Here is a 19,329-nt window from a genome sequence, read left to right as displayed (position 1 = left end):
CCTAGCTATTTAGGAGGCTGAGATCTGAGGATCATGGTTTAAAGCCAACCCAGGAAGGAAGTCCATGAGACTCTTAGAATTAGCCACCAGAAAACCGGAAGAGGTGCTATAGCTCAAAATGGTAGAATGTTAGCCATGGCAAAAGAGCTAAGGGACAGCACCCACACCCTGAGTTCAAGCCCGGTGACTGATTAAAAAAAAAAAAAAGTACATACTAGCTGGGCACTGTGGCTCACACTTATAATCTTATATAATACTCAAAGTGGCTGAGCTCTGAAGTACAATTCAAAGCCAGCCCAGGCTAAAAGTTCCACAAGACTCTATCTCCAATTAACCAACAAAATGCTGGACTATAAAAGCATGGCTTACATGTTAGAATACCAGCCATCAGTCAAAAATCTGTGTAAGAATCACAGGTCTTGATTTCAAGCCCCAATACTAGCACACACACACACACACACACACACACACACACACACACACACACACACACACACACACACACACACACACACACACACACACACACACACACACACACACACACACACACACACACACACACACAGGTCTCAAAGCCAGCCCAGGCTAAAAGTTCCACAAGACTCTATCTCCAATTAACCAACAAAATGCTGGACTATAAAAGCATGGCTTACATGTTAGAATACCAGCCATCAGTCAAAAATCTGTGTAAGAATCACAGGTCTTGATTTCAAGCCCCAATACTAGCGCGCGCGCACACACACACACACACACACACACACACACACACACACACACGCACACAGAGGTCTTGATTTCAAGCCCCAATACTAGCGCGCGCGCACACACACACACATACACACACACACGCGCGCGCGCGCATGTGGGCATACTAACAAATTTATTACCTAACAGAAAAAAAGAATATGAATAAAAGGACATTTTTGCAAATGGAGCCTAAATAGATGTATAGGTAAAATATCTCAATCTGAAAATCGAAAATCTGGATTTCTGGATACTCAGCTAGTAGTCTATATAAATAATTCCAAAATCCAAAACATTTCAAAAGTCTGAAACATTTCTGGGTTAAGCATCTAAATAAAAGATATTCAACTTGTATTAAACTCAGGACCATCCTAAATAAAATAACATTTTGGCTTATATTTTTAAAACACTAATTTCTGGAATATATATATATATACATATATATGTGCATATATATATATATATATATGGCAAAAGTTTGCAATAGTGTTAATACCAAGGATTTTCCTAGATGATGTAATTTAGGAAGTTTAAAAACAAGTTGACTTTCCTAAATGGTTGATTGTGTTATCACCGATTCTAAATTTCATGAACCAGATACTGACACAGCACAAGGAAATTTGCATACTAGGACTTTACCCAGAGGCAAGGATGCTAAGAGTTGAAAACATAAAAAGAAACATAGCAAATGCACATATTTGAAGACTGATTCTTGGTATAATAAACTTACCGTATTTAAATGCATATCACTTTATTGTTAATTTGAATATTTAGCTCAGATAAAATTCCCAAATAAGATGTAAAACTTTTTACCTGCAGTGGTGGGGTAGGAAGGATGCGGTAGAATATTAAAAGGGGTGACACTGATCAAGATACACTATATTCATAAACTGTTTTGTTGAATGGCAACTCCTATGAACAACTACTTAAAGATAAACTTTAAAAAAAAAATCTTACCTGTTTGTTTTTGGCTGGCTTGAAACAATCTGGGCAAATTGTACCACTAAAATAAAATTTAAGTATTATAAAATGTTAATGAGTTTATTTGGGGATGAACATAATACAAATATACTTTACTCAACATGGCTGCTATGGTCAGCCATGTGAGCTATATTGGTTTGCCTAAGGAACTTATGTGAGAACATTCTAAACACAGTGACATGATGAGTTCTAAAAAATACTCATTAGAAAGAGAAATAATACTATTTTCATGAAAACCGAAAGCATTAACAATTTTACATAACTGATGGTGATGTTTACATGATAACTTACAGGAAGTGGCAGTCCTCAACTGTTTCTGGGTGAGCGAAGACCACACTCACTTCAAACAAGCTCTAAAAATTAGAAAGACACTTTTTAAATGAGCAAAAGGAAACCAACATCTAACAACTTATGAATGGAAACAGAAATTAACTCTCAAAAATTGACTCAGAAAAAGTGACAAGGAAATCTAGAAGCACTACTGCTCTCAAGTCAGTTGTACACAGGGCAGCAATAAAGGAAAGTTGGTTTGTTTTCTAACTTCTATAATTCAGTCACTAAATGATACTACCACACAACTTTCAAAATAAAATTTTTAAAAACTTGTATGATTCTTGGACAAAGACATAAATTAGCTATAAAGGTGAATGTGAATTAGGGGAAGTGGAAAGAGATAACTTCAAGAAACAAACTGTTCTATTAATACTATGACTGGAATAAGAAGGCAAAACATTATGCTCACATCCTTAAAAACTCTGTATAAAGTTTACTTTTTAAGTGCTCAACTTTTTAAAAATAAATTTTACTAAAAAAATTAGCCTTCCAAATTATAAAATAGTCAAATCAAATGAGTTTTCAATCCCACTCTACCTAGATAAAATGATTAACAATGTAGTGTATTTCTGTCTGGTCATTTTTATGAATATATACTTTTTGAGATATATATGCTTTTGAAAAAAATGCTTTACTTAATCTTATTTGATAGACATATTTCAAATGTACAGATTGTTAGAAAAGCTGAAGAATTTTCTAGTACTAAAAATTGTTAGCCAGGTGCTGGCACAGCTCACAAGATCTGAGGATTGTGGTTTGAAGCCAGCCCAGGTAAAAAAAAAAAGTCTGTGAGACTCTTATCTCCAATTAACCGCAAAAAGCTAGAAATGCAGCTGTGGCTCAAATGGTAAAGTGATAGCCTTAAGCACAAAAGTGCAGGGACAGAGTCCAGCCCCTAGAGTTCAAGCACCAGGACTGGTGCACACACATGTATGCGTGCAAACACACACACACACACACACACACAAATTGTTACAATGAGCTGGGCACCAGTAGCTCACACCTATAATCCTAGCTACTCCAGAAGCGGTGATCTAAGAATCATGGTGTGAAACCAGATGGGCAGGAAAGTTTGTGAGACTCTTTTATCTCCAATTAACCACCAAAAAGCCAGAGTGGAGCTGTAGCTCAAGTGGTGGAGTGCCCAAGCCCCAAATCCAAGCCCCAGGGCACACACACACACACACACACACACACACACACACACACACGCGCATACACGCGCATGCACACATGCACACACAGAAGCTACAATGAATATTTTTATTATCAAAACAGCTCATTTTCACCAGGCGCTAATCTCAGCTATTCAGGAGGCTGAAATCTGAGGGCTGCAGTTCAAATCCAGCCCAGGCTGGAAATTTTCATGAGACTCTTCTTTCCAATTAACCACCAAGTGGAGCTGTGGTTCAAATGTTAGAGCACTAACTTGGAGCACAAAAGCTCAGGGTCCAGAATCAGCACACACACACACACACACACACACACAAACACACACACACACACACACACAAAACATAAAACGAAATTTCATAAACCACACCCTGAGTTCAAGCCCGGTGACTGATTAAAAAAAAAAAAGTACATACTAGCTGGGCACTGTGGCTCACACTTATAATCTTATATAATACTCAAAGTGGCTGAGCTCTGAAGTACAATTCAAAGCCAGCCCAGGCTAAAAGTTCCACAAGACTCTATCTCCAATTAACCAACAAAATGCTGGACTATAAAAGCATGGCTTACATGTTAGAATACCAGCCACCAGTCAAAAATCTGTGTAAGAATCACAGGTCTTGATTTCAAGCCCCAATACTAGCGCGCACACACACACACACACACACACACACACACACACACACACACACACACACACACACACACACACACACACACACACACACACACACACACACACACACACAAGAATCACAGGTCTTGATTTCAAGCCCCAATACTAGCGCACACACACACACACACACACACACACACACACACACACACACACACACACACACACACACACACACACACACACACACACACACACAAAACATAAAACGAAATTTCATAAACCATATACTTTAACCTCTTTTAGGAATGCATAAAACTCCACATTAGAGCCAGGCACTCACATTTGTAATCCTTGCTACTTGGGAGGTTAGAATCTAAGGATTGTTGTTGGATGCAGCCCAAGCAGGAAAAATCCATGGGACTCTTATCTCCACTTAACCAGCAAAATGTCAGACATCGAACTGCAGTTCAAGTGGTAGAATGACAGCCTTGAGCAGAAAAAGCTAAGGAACAGCACCAAGGCCCAAAGTCCCCAGAATCAACACACAAAAAAACAAACAACAACAAAAAAATACCCTCCACACCTTGGCAAATCTAAATAACATGCTGTGTTGCAATTTATCTTTTTTATTAAGTTTTATATTTATTGAGTTCTGTGCATGCTGAGTTCCCTGGATATATAATAAGCCTATTAACTACTCCAGAATCACAAAAATAAATAGCTTTCTTTTGCTCCTTATCTAACCTACAAAATAAAACCAAAATGAATGACACATGTCCTATTAAAGAAAACTTAATTCAGTCTAAATCTATTAAACCACTATTTCATCTTCTGTTTTCTATTTTCTATTCTCACTGATTCAATGTGTAAAATTATTTGTGCTTCAAACTGAAATTTGAGGTAAAAATATTTTGCATTAATGACTTGTCTAATTTCCAAAGTGCTTTCATTACCTCATTTCCTCCTCATACTATCTGTGGTTTTATTCTCTATTCTCTCAGTATTCAGTTCAAAGGACAGTCACAGTTTACTCCTACTAACAGAAAGAAATAACAGTATATAAATTAAAATGGTTTAAAAACTTTTACTTGAAAAGAAATGAATGTTATATTCATGGAATTTCTTTCAAGTAAAATGATGACATACAGAGGTCATCCTATAAAAGTCTAATTTAAGATGAGCTGGGCTATGTCCTGTTTTCATATCTGAAAACCTGTTGAGCTTTCCCTGAAATTCAATCCATTCCAGAGACTAAGGTCAGGTCTTTTCTGGAATTAAGAAAGTGACTAAGTTTGCAGGTGTCAAAGACAATCTCCACTTAAAAGTAAACAGAAGGACTTGAGATATTCACAAGGTAAAGTGGGTTGGATTCATTCTCACTGTAGTTAAATTGGTGCTTTCTATGTATCTGAAGCCAAGATTAAGTGAAACTTAAATAGTCCAAAGTACAATCTATACTTGCTCAATTATTTATGTATTACTTTGTATCAGAATATCTGTTCCTCCAATTAAACTATAACATGTTAAAGGCAAAGATTCAGCTAACCTTTTAAGGTCAAGAGTGTACCCACTTATGTTACACTCTTTAAATGTTTGGATCACAAAGAAGCATTTGGAGCAAAAGATTAGAAGGGCTTTAATTTAAGACATTTTAAAAGCTTAGAAGTCCCTCACTGAATTATTTATTTGACTAAAGCAAAACTGCCATATAATAAAGTAAAACTAATAAAATTAGAGAAGTGACTTAACAATGCTATGACCCAATACCTTTCCATCAATTGGAACGCCCAGTTCCTCTGAAAACAGGGGGTGAGTTATCCATTTGTAGGCTTCTTTTAGCTGAACTATATCAGTTCTTCCCAGCGACAGACTCTGCTTTCTGAATAACAAAAATTAATTCACTGACATGAGAAACTTCACTTTTTCTAACAAAGGCAAGAAGTTATGTAATTAATTTAAAATATTAAGTGTATGTGATATAAAGCAGAGAATAAAGCAAATGAAAATTCTCTACATTTTAGGTGTATAGCCCAAGAAAATCAAGAAACCACCTTTTAGATGGTATATAAAACATTTCTTAAAGATTCAATGACAAAAGCCCACTAGTGTGTTTTTCTGAGCTAGATTTATAGATTACAGGATTTATACATACTGGAAGGAGAAAAAGATAATTGCTTATTGCTCAGAAGCCATAAAACTACTACAGTAATCACCTCCATGGTGAATCTCCTCCTCTCCTTCTGAAAATGACTTACTCTTAAGAAATTATTGTAAAAATTGTATTTTTTTCTTTGTTGCTACAGAAGAAATATTAAATCCTGAAGTAGCAATACTATGATATGCTTCTCCATGTAATATCTGATGATGTCTGAGTAAAGACTTCACATTCCCCTAAAATCTACTCATGAGACAATATACCCAGTTGGGAAATCCCCATTCTGAAATTTGGCTTTAGTTCATAGCCTAAAATTGTGACAGAAACTAAAGTAAAAGGAAAGAAAAACATGGCATAGTATGACTAAAACTATTTTACTCTGTTGAGAAAGTGTGGGTTTTTTTTGTTTTTTGGGTTTTTTTGCCAATCCTGGGGCTTGAACTCAGGGCTGGGGACTGTCCCTGAACTTATTTTGCTCAAGGTTAGTGCTCAATCACTTGAGCCACAGGGCCACTTCTGGCCTTTTCTGTTTATGTGGTACTGAGGAATCGAACCCAGGGCTTCATACATGCTAGGCAAGCATTCTATCACTATGACACATTCCCAGCCAAATTGTGCTATTTCTAACAAGCCCATATTAAACTCGGTATCATCTGTATGCCTATCTATAGTAAAAGAGATGTTATGATCAAAGTTCTGGGCTGGGAAGGTGGCTCAGTGGTGGGTGCTTGCCTTGCATGCATGAGGCCCTGGGTTTGATTCCTCAGCACCACAAAGCAGAAAAGGCCAGAAGTGGCACTGTGACTCAAGTGGTAGAGCACTAGCCTTGAGCTGAAGAGCTGAGGGACAGTGCCCAGGCCCAGAGTTCAGGCCCCGCAACTGACAAAAAAAAAAAAAAAGATCAAAGTTCTAAATTGTCACTCCCTCGACCCACTTTTTTTTGTGGTCAGTCATGGGGCTTGAACTCAGGGCCTGGGCACTGTCTCTGAGCTTTTTTTGCTCAAGGTTAGTGCTCTACCACTTTGAGCCACAGTTCTACTTCCTATCTTATGGTGGTTAATTGAAGATAAGAGTATCATGAACTTTCCTGCCTAGGCTGGCATCAAACTGTTACCCTCACATCTCAGCCTCCTGAGTAGTTAGGATTACAGGCATAAGCCACCAGCACCCAGGTGAATCAACCCTTTTAATGTCTAACTTTTACTGGTAGAAACTCTACTTATAAGCAATATCCATTTCCATTTAATTTTGTAAAGCAAAAGACACTAGTAACTGTAGGTTGCAAATTAAAAAGTAGCTTAGCAAATGATTAAATTGAATCAATCTGAAAAAAGAATATAAAGAATATTCTCCCTCTAAAAATACAAATTAAAAAATCCAGCCAAAACTATAACTGGTTACAGAGGGTGCTTTCATGATTTGGGATTATGGTTTACAATGAAATATCCAGATAAATAATATTTGACAAATAAGCAAATTACTTCTCTATATTCATCAACTTATTTTAGAAACATTTAGGTGTTTTTGTTTTGTTTTGGGTCCTGTCGTGGGGCCTGAACTCGGCCTGGGCGCTGTCCCTCAGCTCTTCAGCTCAAGGCTAGCACTCTACCACTTGAGCCACAGTGCCACTTCCGGCTTTTTTCTTATGTGGTGCTGAGGAATCGAACCCAGGGCCTTGAGCATGCAAGGCAAGTGCTCTACCACTGAGCCACCTTCCCAGCCCCAACATTTAGGTATTTTAAGGCCTTGACATTGAATCAACAGTTTAATGCTATTTGCATAAACTATCATTGCAGTTAAAAGTATACATCATTATATGAGCATATGTTCTTTCAGAATGTATTTTAAAGAGTTAAAAGCTGAAAGCAAAAAACACAAGAATGGAAACTATTTTAAAAAATTATTTAGACTTTAGTATTCAAAGAGTTACACCAAAATTAATACTAATAATCCATTATACAAGAAAATTGCTGTTTTAGATAATAGGGTTTTTAAATATATGTACAGCAGTTAGTCCAGTTTAAAAAAAAAACAACCAGGGGCTGGGAAGATGGCTCAGTGGTAAAGCACTTGCCTTGCATGCCTGAGGCCCTGGGTTCGATTCCTCAGCACCACATAAGCAAAAAGAAAAAAGCTGGAAGTGGTGCTGTGGCTCATGTGGTAGAGCGCTAGCCTTGAGCTGAAGAGCTGAGGGACAGTGCCCAGGCCCAGAGTTCAGGCCCCACAACCGGACCCAAAAATAAATTAAAAAACAAAACAAAACAAAAAAAAAAACAACCAACTTCAAGTACAGATACTTTTCTCCTACACATTAAAATGCCAAAAGGGTTAACAGACAGTTTGGAAACCTTATTACAAATACCAATACTTAGGATATCAGCGTTCCAATCCTAAAATGTAAAATGTGGTTATTAACTTTTTTAATGTAATTGGGGAAAATGCCTTCACAGAGGGCTTTGGCATATATCTGATTTTCATTTAGAGGGATCAGCAATCACAAAGATAAATGCAGTCTCCATTTAATATTTAGTAACTGCTTTCCTCTCTGTCAATGAGAATGTCACTTTTGTTACAGATATAACACAATCACCTTTCTAAAGAAAAGATGAACCATAATGTCCAAGGCAATTCCTTTTTTCTACATTTCGAAAATAAAGAATCAACTCTTTGCTAGAAATTCTCCTTAGCCTTTCAACCTCTAATGAACTAAGGGCAGTGAAGGAAAAGACTAGTGTCCCCCATTTTTTTCCTCCAGTATTCCTATTTAAATCAAATTCTTTCCAAGAAACTAAGCATAGTTTAAAATCCTTTGGTACAGAATAAAAAGAATAACTCGGGGCTGGGAAGATGGCTCAGTGGTAGAGTGTTTGCTTTGCATGCATGAGGCCCTGGGTTCAATTCCTCAGTATCACATAAACAGAAAAAGCCAGAAGTGGTGCTGTGGCTTAAGTGGTAGAGCAATTGCCTTGAGCTGAAGAGCTCAGGGACAGTGCCTAGGCCCAGAGTTCAAGCCCCATGACTGACCAAAAAAAAAACACAAAACAACAACAACAATAACTCACAAGCAACATGAGTACAAAAAACATGATGCTACAACCATAAGACTAATATAATAAGATTTAAACCACCAAACTTTTGATAATTATGAGGTTATTATTACTCTTTGAAAAGTACAGTATGAAATACAAAATAAGACAGAAAATTAATTACTTTTTTAAATAAGTAACAATCAAGACTGACCTAATATAGAAATCTAATATAGAAATCTTGTAGAAACTCCAACCTGGATTTTTGTTTTTTGGTCAGTCCTAGGTCTTGCACTATCCCTGAGCTCTTTTGCTCAAGGCTATCACTCTACCACTTCTGGCTTTTTCTGAATAGTTTAATGGAGATGAGTCTCACGGACTTTTCTGCGTGAGCTAGCTTTGAACTGCAATCCTCACATCTCAGCCTCCCAAGTAGCTAGGATTACGGGTGTGAGCCACCAGCCTTGGCTTTACAGGGCCTATTTATGGCACAGAAATTTTAGTTTAAAATCCAAAATGCTCTGAAAAGTTATTTTTAAGCTCAGTTGCAAACTAAATCCTGATTTGAACACATGAGGCTATTCAGTTCATTTACCAAATTAACTGTGAATATTCTTATTTCATTGCAGAAATAGTAATCCTTAATATTAGTATTAGTCAATATTAATATTAATATTGGTCAATATTAATATTAATAAAATATTAATATCAGAATTAAAAAGGAGTATTATATTTTATATTTAGTATATAACAGTCCTCAAATCCAAAAATTTTAAATTCCAAACCACTTTTGGCCTCCAAAGATTTCATCTAAAAGGTTCTATGTGTTATTTGTGAACAAATTCATTGTTCTACCTTAATTAGAATTTCACTTTTCAAGGGTAACAAAGTAGACAAGAAATGTAATCACTACCTTACTTATGTAACTGTAATCTCTCTGTACATCACCTTGACAATAAAAATTTTTTTAAAAAGAATTTACTTTTCATTTTTATGGCCTAGTTTTATAATTTAGTTTCTAATACCAATGAAAAATTTGTTATCTTAAGATAAACTCTCATTATATGTGTCCAATACATATATATGTTTACATTGATATTCGATCTACACAAACAAAACATGAATCTACTTTATTATTAATATGCTATACAACTTATCTCCTTGAATAAGGCTGACACCCTAACTTGATACAATAAGAATTACTTCCATTTGCAACTTCTCTAGTAGCTAGTGAATTTACTCAAAAAAAAAAAAGTATAAGTACTTTAACAATCAGGTAACATACTTAAATGATAGTAAAAACTCCCTACCTAAATTACTTACCCCATTTCCTGTTTGACCAGCAACCATGCAGCATGCTTGAAGCAATTTAGCACCCAGAAAGAAAAGGAGAAAAACGTTCAGTATTAAATTAAGTTCTAATATTAGTACCCAGTATTTAGCTAATTTGCTAATCAAACTCCCTTTCAGAAGATGGTGTTAGGAATGTTGCAATGATCTCAGATTCATTTCAAATAAAAAACAAGATAAGATTCACTTTGCAATGCTTAGTTGCTGTGGCCTAGAAATTCAAGGGGTATTCCCTTTCTATCTCTCAGTATTGAGAGATAGAAATCACTCATAATGATTTTTTATTATTAATAATAAGTTTTTTTTGTCAAAGTACCATACAGAGAGGTAATAATACATGAGCATCAAGGTAATGAGTACATTTCTTTCTTTTTTTGGGGGGGGGGGGGGTCTGGTCATGGGGCTGAACTCTGGGCCTGGGCACTGCCCCTCAGCTTTTCAGCTCAAAGCTAGCACTCTACCACTTGAGCCACAGTGCCACTTCTGGCTTTTTTTCTTTTTGCTTATGTGGTGCTGAGGAATCAAACCCAGGGCCTCATGCATGCAAGGCAAGCGCTCTACCACTGAGCCACCTTCCCAGCCCTGAGTACATTTCTTATCAAGCATTGTTGCCTCCTCCTTTGTTTCCCCTTACCATCTTTACCCGCCCATCCCCCCACCTCTTGTAATGATTTTTAACAGAGCTAGTTTAAGATACCTCATTATTTCATAGGGGAAAAGCCCAAAGTGACTAGGTACCTATTACTCAAAACATAAATTGAAGGCACTAGCTTTTTGTTGTTGTTAATAGGGAGACGTATTTTTAACTCTACTTAGTCATAATAGTCATAGTTACATGTTCAGGAGTTAAATGTACTAATGTCTCCAGCTCATTTTGCTTTACAACCAAAGGTAAAATAGATTGGTGGCTAGATAACTGGATGATTAGATACATAATAAAGCAAACAGAAAATACTAACAAGTCCTGCATGGTGGTTCAAGCTTATAATCCTAGCTACTTGGAAAGCTGAGATCAGGGGAATTAGTTTGATGGCATTGCAGGCATAAAATTCATGAGACACCATCTCAACTAAGTCTGGACACAGTGGTACAAGCCTGTTGTCCCAGCTATCAGGTAAGTATAATGGCTTGGTGCAGTGGCAAGAGTCTGTCCTCCTCATTTCTCCATTTTCCATTAGACTCTCACAGCTTTCAAGTTAGAAAACAGTATACACACAGTTCAGCACGTGAGAGCATGACAGGAACATGCACATTCAGAAATGTTAGGTGAATTAATGTGTTAAGACTTGAGCTACTCGGGGGCTGGGAAGGTGGCTCAGTGGTAGAGTGCTTGCCTTGCATGCATAAGGCCCTGGGTTCAATTCCTCAGTACCACATAAGCAGAAAAAGCCAAAGTGGCGCTGTGGCTCAAGTGGTAGAGCGCTAGCCTTGAGCTGAAGGGACAGCTGAGGGACAGCACCCAGGCCCAGAGTTCAAGCCCCATGACTGACCAAAAAAAAAAAAAAAAAAAGAAAAAAGACTTGAGCTACTCATAATAAATTCTTCATTAGCTAAGAACTGTTCCCAATGCCTAATTTGTTATCTGTTTTCTGTCTGCCCCCTCAGCTTTCTCCCATTTGTAATACTGTAGGACTCTTATCTGATTCCATCCACTTATTCAAGTCCTGTTTCATTGTGTGTTGCATGGCATAATACACAAATATGAGGAGTCAGAAAACCTGGCTTCAAGCTTCACTTGATTTCTGGGACTCAATTTTCTAATACAAAAATGTGAGAATTGGATAAAGATTGTTATAATGTAAACTTTTCAGAATGGCTAGAGATCATTAATAGACATTTGTTGGTACAGTTTAATAATTAATACAATTAAGACTAATAGGACTTTGAGGTCACAGAAACAGTAAGTATGGTGTCTTAAGTATAGTATCTCAAAGCTGAAGCCTTGGGCTGGGATGTAGCTCAGTGTCAAAATGCTTGCCTAGTAAGTTCAACTTCCTGGGTTCGATCCCTAGTACCAAAAAAGAAAAGACAAAAAAAAGTGCAGTTAAAAAAAAAAAAGCTGAAGCCTTTTAGTTAATGTTGTCCCATCCTTCCTTCAGCCTCATATTTTTAAGAGACCAAGAAACACTGGTTCAACTTCCTGGGTTCGATCCCTAGTACCAAAAAAGAAAAGACAAAAAAAAGTGCAGTTAAAAAAAAAAAAGCTGAAGCCTTTTAGTTAATGTTGTCCCATCCTTCCTTCAGCCTCATATTTTTAAGAGACCAAGAAACACTGACCTCTGACTCATATTATACAGGAAAACTAACACTTCCCTTACAGGGAAGAGTTTTAATACCCTCTTAATGTAAGAGGATATAAAGGAATTATGTACACAAGGAACCCAAATTATTGGCATGTACTTAATAAATGGTAACCATTATTTCTGTTCACTGAAAACTTGCCATCTGTACTTTGCAATCTGTTATCTGAGGAAGGGGAGGGAGAGAGAAAGAGAGAGAGAGAGAGAGAAAGAGAGAGAGAGAGAGTTCTGGAATCTCCCTCATCATTTTTTTTTTTTGCCAGTCCTGGGGCTTGAACTCAGGTACTAAGTGCTGTCCCTGACCTTCTTTTGCTCAAGGTCACCAAGATAATTTTAATAAATGTTATGTTCCTGTGTCAGTGGGGAAAAAAAATTCGTTCTCTAGAGTAAGCAATTAAATTCTTCCTCCCAATAGAACCAAGAGGCTCTAACACTTGAACCATAGTGCTGCTTTTGTCTTTTTCCGAGTAATTTATTGGAGAAGAGTCTCACAGACTTTCCTGCCCTTATGGGATTTGAACCACAGACGTTAGACCTTAACCTCCTAAGTAGCTAGGATTACAGCATGAGCCACAACTACCTTTCTGAAGGAACTTCAAATGCCTTTGTACTTTTTTGGCCGTTCTGGAGTTTGAACTCATGGCCTCACACCTGCTGAGCAGGTGTCTGGCCACTCAAGCTACTCCTCCAGCCCCTTTCTGCTTTTTTTTTCTTAAGCAAGATCTAACATTATGTCCAGCCTGATCTGGACTACAATCCTCCTATTTGTGTTTCCCTTTGTTGCTAGGATGACAGGTGCAAGCCACTGTGCCCAGGCATTGGTTGAAATGTACTCTCACCAACTTGCATGGCCAGGATGGCCTCAAACCACCACCACTTGATCTTTGCTTCTCAAGTAGCTGGGATTACAGGCCTAAGCCACTGTGCCTGGCTCTTCTAGGCATTTTTATATCCTTTTGTTTCTTCTTTTGAGGCAAACTTTTACAGGTGGTGTGATCAAGAGTGCAACATATCCTACCATTCTGATTACAAAGTAGGGCAGAACTGGAGGTTGCCAAGGGAAACCAGATAACTACATGTAATGTGGAATAAAATTGAATGTCTTCAATACCTGAGACTTGCTAAAGGGTTTTTCTTTGCTAATCCTCTGCAGGCTCCCTACTCAGGAATGCCAGCGGGCTGGAAAGAACTAATCACACAGCATGGGCTAGGCGGCTGAATCCCAAAGAAGTCGGTATTGCTCAATTATTCAATTTTTACCTCATGCTAACAATGCCTTGGACCTGCTTCTGCCAAGAAAAAGAGATGTATTTCTCTCTTTCAGGTCACCAAGATAATTTTAATAAATGTTCTATTCCTTTATCAGTGGAAAAAAATTGTTCTCCAGAGTAAGCAATTAAATTCTTCCTCCCAATAGAACCAAAAGGCATTAAAATTATACAGTTTAATCAAATTTTATACCAGAGGCAGTATGTCACCTCCTGAAAATTCTAGAGCCACAAAATTTAATCTGGATTCTGCCTTTACTTGAAAATTCTGGGCAAGTCCTAAGTGGGGCAGTTGAAAAACTGCTAAGATATACTCTGGTAACACTAAGACACACACACACGCACGCACGCACACGCGCACGCGCGCGACAAGAAGCTCTCTTGAATTTAGGATTTTTTTTCTTCCTTTTTTGTGTTTGTTTGTTTTTTTGGGGGGGGTCCTGGCACTTGAACTCCAGGCATGGGCATGTTCCTGAGCTTCTTTGCGCTCAGGAGGTTAGTGCTCTACCACTTGAGCCACAGTACCACTTCCATCTTTGAATTTAGAATTCTAAGCTGAAAGATTATCTACCACCAAACAACACGAATAGATGATAGTGTGACCAGACATATATAAAGAGTATCAGTGCTTGATTGGGGTGGGGGGGGGGAAGGAAGGATGGGAAGGGATGGGAAAGGGAAACAAAGGAGGAGGCTACAATGCTTGATAAGAAATGTACTCATTATCTTGCCCATGTAATTGTAACCCCTCTGTACAGTATTTTCACAATAAAAAAAAAGAGTATCAGTGCTGATAGGAAGGGCTGATGTAGGTGGGAACATTTAAAATAACAGGTTAGGAGACTACTAGTGAGTAAAGTTGAAGTTTAGATTACACATGCATGTGTATACATGAGGATAGAGGTTCAACAATTACAGATGAAATGCTTTGGGAAGGTCATATATAAAATTAGGGCAAGAACCCCCAAACTGGAACCATAACATAGAAGTGACACATTACATATATACAAAGCCCATGGCAGCACAGAGAAGTAACATTCCTTGATCTCCAAGTCATGAAGTCTTAACATAGACATCCTCACACTACTATTTTCTTATGTAGCAGTGTAGGAGGAACATTAAATGTTATTTGTACCAAACTTTTTTTTATTAAAATTAGTATATATTGCCAGGCACTGGTGGCTCAGGCCTGTAATCCTAGCTACTCAGGATGCTAAGATCTGAGGATCACAGGTCAAAGCCAGCCCAGGCAGGAAAGTCCATGAGACTCTTATCTCCAATTAACCACCAGAAAACCAGAAATAGCACTATGGCTCAAGTGGTAGAGCGCTAGCCTTGAGCTGAAGAGCTGAGGGACAGCGCCCAAGCCCAGAGTTAAATCCCCATGACTGAAAAAAAAAAAAGTGTATATTAATCATACAAAGGGATTTCACCATATTTCCATATATGTATGAAACTTATTTTCATATTCATTCCAATCTTTTTCTATTTCCTCCTCCCTCCAAAAAGTTCTTTCTATTAGCTTGAGAAAGTCCTAAGTTCCAGAAAAGCGAATAACATTTTAATATACCAGATCACTTTTTTGTTTGTTTGGTGCCAGTCCTAGGGCTTGAACTCAGAGCCTGGGCACCAACTCCGAGCTGTTTCACTCAAAACTTGTGCTCTACACTTGAGCCACAACTCCATTTCAAGCTGGTTAATTAGAGATAAGAGTCTCACAGACTTTCCTGACAGGCGCTTTGAACCCAAATTCTCAGATATTAGCTTACATCACGAGCCCCTAGTGCCCAGCATATTTTTCTCATTTTTATTTCTTATCTAGCCTTTACAGACAACTGTGTATATAATCCCTGATAGAAGAAAACAAGTACTTGGCCAAAAGGCAGACTCTGTCTCTAAAATATGGTGTCATCTTTGTAGTTTACCTCTCTGGGCCTTAATTTTTCAACTATAAGAAAAGATTTAACACTTAATTATATTGGGGTACTACCTGCATGGTAAGATCTACTGATAATATAGAGATTAAAGAACAATTTCTGTCTATTGAGTGACCCCATGAACTAAGAGGAAGGGGAAAAAAGGAAGTAAAGTGATAAAGTAAGAGTATTAGTACCATTAATGAAAATAAAGAAGTGGTAATTGTTGTGACAGGGCTACACTTGGGGATACAGGAAAAAGGAGTGACAATCTGAGCTTTGAGGATCAATTACTTAGAAATAACTATATGTATAAGGAAAACAGTTTTAAAGATTATGCTTTAGAAGACCATATAATTAGTATGCTAATTACTAATTTAGTTTTATCTGTTCATTATAAGATATCCCCAAGGATCATTTCAAGCTAAAATTTGAATGAATGAAGCATATTAACCTAGTTTAAGTTACTGCATTTATTTGCACATAATAAAGCTCCCCTTGTTTTAAAATTGTTTACATTTTTTTCATCAACGCAAAGACCACATTTACCCAATTCTTTTAATGTAAATCTCATTTCCCAACTCATTAGCTAACTTTAGAGGTGTTGGGTTAATAGAATGAATACTTTGTACACTATAAAATGTACACAAAATCTCCCATGGATAATGATCCTATTTTTAAAGAACAGATTTCCTCCAAATTAACACATTTTATTGCAATGTAAAATACTTGTGAGATATATATGTGCAGTACAGGGGTTTGAACTCAGAGCCTTGTTCTACCATTTGAGCCTTGTCCCAACCCAAAAAATAGGTCATATTTCCAGCTATTATTATTTGAGTCTTTGTAAATCTATTAAAGCATGTGCTAAAAATTTCCAAGGTTTTCCATAAAAATGAATCTATAACTGTGTTAAGATTGAGCGTGACCGTCATACTTTTTCTTTACAAGGAGCTCCCTACTCAGTATCAGAACCAGGGACACTGGGACACCAAGTATCCTAGAAAAGCCTTGAATTTCAAAACAGGAAAAACTGAGTTCCAGTTCTTTCCTATTTGGCAAGTTATTTGGGGCAAACTAAGTGCCTTTTTAGGTGCTTGTTTCCTCATCTATAAAACAGGAGAACAAGGTTTTTCATATAATCAGAGGCTTAAGATTGCCTACTAAAAATATTGTTTTTATACATCTCTTTAACAATTCAAAATTAAAACAAGCTGCCTCATTAAATAAAAAGGGATATTTCCTTACACCTTGTCTTTCTAAACTTTCAGTTCTAGTTTTAGTTGAAAAGCTTAAGGGCAGCACTTACTAAATTTTTTTCATGAATCTGAAGAACAGAATAGCATCTAGAGTGACTGTTTCTAGCTGTGAATGCAGGTTAACAGGTATGCAAAATGAAAAGGCAAATAAATGACTAAAGCACCTCCAACCACACTCGTAACCACTAAGTTCAATAAGACACTGAGAAAGAACAAAGGCAGAGGCCACTGGACTGCCCAGCATAAATCCTGTCTGAATCTTTATTAGGGTTCCCTGATGTAAGATAGGGGAGGGAGAGGAATGACAGAGAAGAAAAAAATGAAAAAGACAAAGAGAGAAAGTGAGAGAGAAGAAAAAAGCCAACAGATTCCTAAGAATAATTTGGTAAAGGAAGGCCTGTCTCAAAGTAAGGTCTAATGTCAGAACTTTGTGTGGGAAATTTTAAGCAAGAATTACAATGTGATGAGCTGCTACTCATATATCACCATGAATTTTCTTCACTATGATATAAAAACAGAAAATTTTAAAAACTGAAATTTTAAAATTTTAAAAACATGCCAGGGCCTCTGGCATGCAAGGCAAGCGCTCTACCACTGAGCCACCTTCCCAGCCCCAGTAATAAAATTTTCCTACCCTTCTCTTCCTGTTAGCACTTTTCTATTACTTAACCTTAAAAATGCATAAATAGGGCTGGGAAGGTGGCTCAGTGGTAGAGCGCTTGCCTTGCATACATGAGGCCCTGGGTTCAATTCCTCAGCACCACATAAGCAAAAAGAAAAAAGACGGAAGTGGCGCTGTGGCTCAAGTGGTAGAGCACTAGCCTTGAGCTGCTGAGGGACAGACCCAGAGTTCAGGCCCCACGACCGGACCCAAAAAGAAAGAAAGAAAAATGCATAAACATTCTCAAAAAGAATAGAATTGTACTATTATTTTCTTCAACTGTTCCCATAATTAATTTGTAAGATAAAAACTAGAGTTGATCTCACAGAAATAAAAAATAGTAGTTCAGGGCTGGGAAGGTGGCTCAGTGGTAGAGCGCTTGCCTTGCATGCCTGAGGCCCTGGGTTCAATTCCTCAGCACCACATAAGCAAAAAGAAAAAAAGCTGGCAGTGGTGCTGTGGCTCAAGTGGTAGAGCGCTAGCCTTGAGCTGAAGAGCTGAGGGACAGAGCCCAGGCCCAGAGTTCAGGCCCCACGACCGGACCCCCCCAAAAAAAAAAAAAAATAGTAGTTCAGAGAAACAGAAAGGGATGGAGGGATTAGAGTGACTATTTGCTATAAAAAGCTACACCTAGAAGGAGCATTTTCTGAGGTTCTTTTACACAATAGGGCAAATACAGTTAACAAAAAAAAAGTACTCAATGTGTCAAAATAGCCAGGAAAGGATTTTAAATGTTCTTGCCACAATAAATAAATAAATGCTTGAGGTGAAAGACATGCTAATTACCCTAAATCGATTGTATAAATGTATAAAAAAAGTGTCCCATGAAAAGGTGCCAAACAAAAACAAACTGAAAAAAATAAAAGAAAATGCAAAATATAACTAGGTGATTCATGTTCACTATTATTTTATAATACATAATTTTATAAACAAATAATTATTTGTCGGTCATGGGCTTGAACTCTGGGCCTGGGCTCTATCCCTGAGCTCTTCAGCTCAAGGCTAGCTCTCTACCACTTGAGCCACAGCACCACTTCCAGTTTTCTGAGTGGTTTATTGGAGATAAAAGTCTCATGGAGGGCTGAGAAGGTGGCTCAGTGGTAGAGCGCTTGCCTTGCATGCCTGAGGCCCTGGGTTTGATTCCTCAGCACCACATAAGCAAAAAAGAAAAAAGCCGGAAGTGGCGCTGTGGCTCAAGTGATAGAGTGCTAGCCTTGAGCTGAAGAGCTGAGGGACAGCGCCCAGGCCCAGAGTTCAGGCCCCACGACCAGACCCAAAAAAAAAAAAAAAAGAGTCTCATGAACTTTTCCTGCCTGGGCTGGCTTTGAACCATGATCCTCAGAGCTCAGCCTCCTGAGTAGTTAGGATTACAGGCATGAGCTACCAGTGCCTGGCCATAAACAAATGACTTTAAGAAAACTAGACTGGTAAATTTTTATTAGAGTTGTTACAGTACAATAAAAGTATTTCTAACTTCTCAAATAAAAGAACCAAGATGGTATATTTCAGTCTTGTTCATTGGTTTCATTCAGGAAGTGAGA

The 19,329-nt window shown here is 37.7% G+C and overlaps 1 protein-coding gene across 4 annotated transcripts in view; it reads right to left on the bottom strand.

Moving 5' to 3' along the window:
* Window positions 1–19,329, bottom strand: part of LOC138835950 (tRNA pseudouridine synthase Pus10) — a 73,052-nt gene that overhangs the window by 33,520 nt on the left and 20,203 nt on the right. For all 4 annotated transcript variants that reach the window (XM_070034530.1, XM_070034529.1, XM_070034532.1 and 1 more), the window contains exons 5-8: window positions 10,358–10,392; window positions 5,621–5,732; window positions 2,020–2,081; window positions 1,705–1,750 (exon numbers count right to left, since the gene is read on the bottom strand). In XM_070034530.1, the coding sequence (XP_069890631.1) occupies window positions 1,705–1,750; window positions 2,020–2,081; window positions 5,621–5,732; window positions 10,358–10,392 (255 nt within the window). The remainder of the gene's footprint in view (window positions 1–1,704; window positions 1,751–2,019; window positions 2,082–5,620; window positions 5,733–10,357; window positions 10,393–19,329) is intronic.

Source organism: Dipodomys merriami, unplaced genomic scaffold (genome assembly GCF_024711535.1).
Source record: "Dipodomys merriami isolate MVZ:Mamm:240054 unplaced genomic scaffold, mDipMer1.0.p SCAF_242, whole genome shotgun sequence".
NCBI classification, from domain to species: Eukaryota; Metazoa; Chordata; class Mammalia; order Rodentia; family Heteromyidae; genus Dipodomys; species Dipodomys merriami.
This window is presented reverse-complemented; position numbering and strand designations above follow the sequence as displayed.